Source organism: Rhincodon typus, chromosome 1, assembly GCF_021869965.1.
Source record: "Rhincodon typus isolate 14 chromosome 1, sRhiTyp1.1, whole genome shotgun sequence".
Classification (NCBI taxonomy): Eukaryota; Metazoa; Chordata; class Chondrichthyes; order Orectolobiformes; family Rhincodontidae; genus Rhincodon; species Rhincodon typus.
This window is the reverse complement of record NC_063332.1, coordinates 174,485,164-174,490,232: the sequence shown is the minus strand read 5'-3', so window position 1 is coordinate 174,490,232 and position 5,069 is coordinate 174,485,164. Positions and strand designations below refer to the sequence as shown.

The following is a 5,069-nucleotide window of genomic DNA, read 5'->3' as shown; positions in this document are numbered from 1 at the left end:
GCTGAATCCACACATGCACCCAGAACCAGGCTGGCTCTGCTGCTGCCTCAATGATGCCAGGAGTCCCAGCCTGAGGCATACCACGTTGCTGCCACTGCAGCCACCATCTTGCAAATGCCAGGAGTCCCCGCTCTGGGTGTACTGCAACCAGGAGACCCTGGCTCCGCTCCTAGGCCATGGCCACCGTCTCACAAAGGGTCCGGCTCTGGCTGTCCTCCTCCAAGATGTCACCTCGCTGGCATCGTCACCTTAAAGTCCACTGCCACTGCTGCCTCCATTTGCTGGAGGAGTTTTGCTGCCGCTGCCACTGCCAGCCCTAAACACGGGAGGACGTCCCTGTTGCCACCGCAGCCACAGCCTCCAGTCGCTGTGAAGAACTGCGTCCACTGCCGCCTCTGGCCACTGGCAGGAGCCATCACCGATCTCACTGACTAATCCGCTGCAAAAGGCTCCAAAGAAAAGGAAAATGAAAGTAAAAGAGCAGAAGTAAAAAGAAATAAAAGAGGGAAAGCAGGCTGGAGCGGATCAGCCCCGGGCAAGAGCCCACACACTGCCCTGCCACTCTGCTGCCATCTTCAATCAGTTGGACGTCATGTTGAGGTTGTTCAGGACATTTGTGAGGTCTCTTCTGGAGTATGTGTCCTGGTCCAGTCGTCCTATTACAGGAAGAACATTATCAAGCTGGGCAGGGTTCAGGAAAGATTTACCAGGATGTTGCTGGGAATGGAGAGTTTTAGTTATAAGGAGAGGCTGGATAGACTGGGACTATTTTCCTTGGAGCATAGAAGGGTGAGAGGTGACCTTGTAGAGGTTTATAAAATCATGAGGGGTATAGATAAAGGTGAATGGTAGGTGTCTTTTCCCCAGGGTGGGGTATTTCAAGATTAAGGAGCATATTTTTAAGCAAAGAGGATAAAGATTTAAAGACATGAGGGGCAACTTGCTTACACAGAGTGGTTTGTATGTGGAATGAACTGCCAGAGGAAGGGGTGGATGCGGGTAAAATTACAATGTTCAAAAGACATTTCGATAAGTACATGAATAAGAAATGTTTGGAGGGATATGGGCCAAGGGCAGGTAGGTGGGACTATTTTAGTTTAGGGTTATGGTCGGTATGGACTGGTTGGACCGAAGGGTCTATTCATATGACTATATGACCCTATTACTGGATGTACGTATCACACGTTGATGAGCACTACCCTGAATTATGGAAAGAACATGAAGTTCAAGCTGGAGCAAGGTATGTCTTCTAGATGAAAGGGGATGTAAAAGGTCTCATGGCACTATTTTGAAGAAGAACAGGGGAGTTCTTCTCAATGTCTTGGGTCCAACATTTATCCCTTAATCAACATCATGAAAAGCACTCTCTGCACCATTTACTGTACTGCTGGAGCTTTACACTGTGCAGATTGTTTATCATCTTCTGTACTCCAACTGCATCCGCATTTCCGAAGTACTTTCTTGGCTCTTTGGTGCTTTGGAGCTCTCTAAGGTTGTGAAAGCTGCTGTTAAGAGTGCAAGTCATTTCATATATATATTTACACAAATCTTTCTTTGTGCATGTTTTGGGCTGTAGCTATGTGTCGACATTGAAATCATAGGTTTTTCCCAATACTGACATGTCTTAATGATAGAATTTTGTTGCAAGCAATTTTTCAGCAAACTGACTGGTAGCATTGTATGCTATAAATAGAAACACTGTTGGAGAAACTTGGTACTGAATCAGTTATGATTCTTCTTCAAAGAGTCTTATCACTGAAGAATCATACCAGACCTGAAACTGATTTTCTCTCCTGATGCTGCCAAACCTGCTGAGTTTCTGCTGTGTTCTCTGAGATTAGAATAGGGCTAACCTTTCAAATCCGATAACTTCAAAGATGAGTCAATATCGGACCCGAAAGGTTAACTCTGTGTTTCTCTCTGCACAAATGCTGCCAAAGACACTTGAGTTACTCCAGCACTTTGTTATTCATATTTTCCTTTTGGCAGTTTATCAGCGGCTAAAACTTAAAAAGAGCTGTATTTTCTTCTGAAGAAGGGTGTCTCGACTGGAAATGTTAACTTTCCACAGACGCTGAGTTTCTCCGGCACTTACTGTCTTTTGTTTCAGATTTGCAACAACCACAGTTCATTGAGAAGCGCATTGTCCAAAATGCAACTTGGACAAAGTCCCCCGCAGCACCACGTGCACCGGGAAGGGAGACACGGGCGTGCACGGCGCTCGCACACCGACCTCCCGGACCCTCACTGACGGCGCGTACGTACGCGGGGGCGCGCGCGCGCACCACCCACCAACCCTCCGATTGGCCGCCGCTCGGTAGCCTGGAGCCCGGATGTGGGCAGGGGCCCGCCTATAAATAGGAGCGGCGCCGGGGCGGGAGCGCAGAGCGGTTTGAAAATTCGGGCCCGGAGGACACGAGGCGGTGATGGTGAGGAGGCAAAAAAAAAAATAATAATTTATAAAAATAAATAACAAATCCGTGGTCGCAGACAGGGGGAAAAAATCATTTCGACCACAGGACGCAAACCGGTTTTATTTTTCTAATTTTTTTTTACCTCTTGTTATTCTCTGACAGGCTGGCGGTAAAGCGGGTAAAGACTCCGGCAAGGCGAAGACCAAAGCGGTTTCCCGCTCACAGCGAGCAGGCCTCCAGGTCAGTGCGGTCTCCCCGCGCCCACACCGCCGCCTCCTCCCTCCCACTGACTGACTGCAGCAGGGGCCAGCCCCGCACGGGCGGCGCGAGAGGAGGGAGAGAGTGCGGGCGGGCGCTGTTCACAATGTCTTACAACACGCCCCTCCCCCTTCTCCCACAGGGAACCGGCTGCGGCCGGAAATGTCTCTCCCCCCCTCCCCCACATATAAATATAGCGTTTCACGTCGCGGATTTTCGCTTTTTGTTTTCTAACGGCCGTCTTTTTTTTCTTCCCCCCGCCCCACCCCCTTCTCTGAATTTATTTTCACAGTTCCCAGTCGGCCGCATCCACCGACATCTGAAGTCCAGGACCACCAGCCACGGGCGGGTGGGCGCCACGGCAGCGGTTTATAGCGCGGCCATTCTGGAGTATCTGACGGCCGAGGTGAGTGTGGGGGTGGGGGCGCGTTACAGGCCGCGGCTCCATGTCCAGCTGGTCCGTCACCGGATATGTTCCGTGTTGCCGGCTGGTGGGGTTCGAGGAGACTGTTCCGGCCTGATTTGGAGTCGGCCTTGCCAAATGGTCGGAGTGGAAGGTTCCGGTCTTATTATTTCCTTCTGAGGAAGGGTCATCGGACCTGAAACATTTAACTCAGATAGTAGAAACTGCAGATGCTGGAGAATCCGAGACAACAAGGTGAAGAGCTGGATGAACACAGCAGGCCAAGCAGCATCATAGGAGCAGAGATTTCTCTTCAAGGTTGCTGCCAGACTTGCTGAGCTTTTCCAGCAGTTTGTTTGTTTTTGTTTCTGATTTACAGCATCCGCAGTTTTTTTGTCCCTTGTTCAGGTTTAAGAATTAAATCTCAGTCGTGTCTACTTGGGATCCTTCCGCAATCTACTGTCCAGTTGAGCTGCATATGGTTGCTTTGATTTGGAAATGTTTTCCCTACCCCTTGACAAATGATAATTCACTTGTATTTGATAGTGGTCGAACTGCATTTCAAACCTTGGATTTTTACTCACTTTTTAAAATTTCATGATTCTTGTGTTGAAGTTCTCCCACCCTTGGTCTCTAATGCCTAACAACTACTAGTCCTCAGTTTTAAGTTTTCACTTGACTCTCCCTCAGTGAAAAAAGCATTGAGGACTCCACTAACTGATTTCTTTCTTTCCAGATGTTGCCATGCCTGCAAGTTTCTCCAGCAATTTTTGTTTTTTCATCACCCTACATTTACTGTGAATGTTATGCCTTGTATTGTATCCTTCACTTGATTGTAGTAAATTATATTAATACTTGACCTCTATACTCTTTTTTTTTTTAATTTGTGGTTGTTAAACAGCAGTGCTGCTCTTAATACTTGACCTTTTTTTGTCAGGTACTAGAGCTTGCAGGAAATGCATCCAAAGACTTGAAGGTAAAACGCATTACCCCTCGCCACTTGCAACTTGCTATTCGTGGAGATGAAGAGTTGGATTCCTTAATCAAGGCTACCATTGCTGGGGGTGGTGAGTTAACATTTTAAGTCTATACTCGCTTAACTATTGGAATTTTCTCTTTATCCCCCTTCCCCACAAAACATTGTTCTTCTGGGTTGTGGTGTCCTCCCTGCTGATTATCTTCTTATTTTCAGGAGTCATTCCTCACATTCACAAATCCCTGATTGGCAAAAAAGGACAACAGAAGACAGTTTGATGGTGGAAACTTCCTTTTTGGTTCACTAGTCTCAGGACTCCATCTCCAAATAATCAGCTGTAGAATGTTGGAGGATCTGACTGGAAAGACACTGGACTTCTGAAATGTGATTACATAGACATTTTTATCTCAATAGTATTCAGGGGAGGGGTCTTTTTAAAAGTAAAGCTCAATAATCAAACTTCCATGTGCACTAGTCTGGGAAAGCCAAATCTGGGACCATATCCTCCAAGGTGGGACTGTATCTGGGTGACCTGGAGTTGTTTCCTGGTTACTGCCTTTTCATAGCATCTGTTGCAGTATTTTAAATGCAGGAAGAGCTCACTGCTTGTATGACTTTTATTTTTGAAGTGGATTTAAATCCAGATGGTTTGTTCTGACTGTTTGTTCTGTCTATTGGTGTATGAAGTTTTCAATAAAATGTATTAAATGGCTGTGTGACTTGTCTTTTATTTGGGAATGCAAAAGTTCCCTAGCTAACCATTGGAAGGTAGTTTGCCCAGCAACAAAGGCTCTGTCTAATGGCATGGATGGTGTAAGAGCTGCCAAGTGTTTTTAATATACCACTGTCTTTTGAAGTTTCCTTGGTGTGAAACTTTATTTGAAAGGTTTGGGAGAAATAAATGTAGCCTTGACAAGTCAGATTTTTTGGCTTCTGGTAATTCTCCCAATCCTGTCTGTCAATCACTTAACCAAGGTGCACAGAATTAAGTTTTTCTCTTTTTTTTTCTCTAATTATG

General features: G+C 46.4%; 1 protein-coding gene across 1 annotated transcript; it reads left to right on the top strand.

Moving 5' to 3' along the window:
* The first annotated feature begins 2,357 nt into the window (after nucleotides 1-2,357).
* On the top strand, nucleotides 2,358-4,763 carry LOC109935270 (histone H2A.Z). Its single transcript, XM_020533934.2, has 5 exons — nucleotides 2,358-2,429; nucleotides 2,577-2,654; nucleotides 2,965-3,078; nucleotides 4,013-4,142; nucleotides 4,268-4,763. The coding sequence occupies exons 1-5, from the start codon at nucleotides 2,427-2,429 to the stop codon at nucleotides 4,327-4,329; spliced, it is 387 nt and encodes a 128-aa protein (XP_020389523.1). The 5' UTR covers nucleotides 2,358-2,426; the 3' UTR covers nucleotides 4,330-4,763.
* Nucleotides 4,764-5,069: the final 306 nt, after the last annotated feature.

Excerpts from the sequence above, each read along its gene's own strand:
- LOC109935270 (XM_020533934.2), top strand. Across the intron at positions 2,655-2,964 it reads CACAGCGAGCAGGCCTCCAG|TTCCCAGTCGGCCGCATCCA; the intron begins GTCAGTGCGGTC and ends TTATTTTCACAG. Across the intron at positions 3,079-4,012 it reads TGGAGTATCTGACGGCCGAG|GTACTAGAGCTTGCAGGAAA; the intron begins GTGAGTGTGGGG and ends TTTTTTTGTCAG.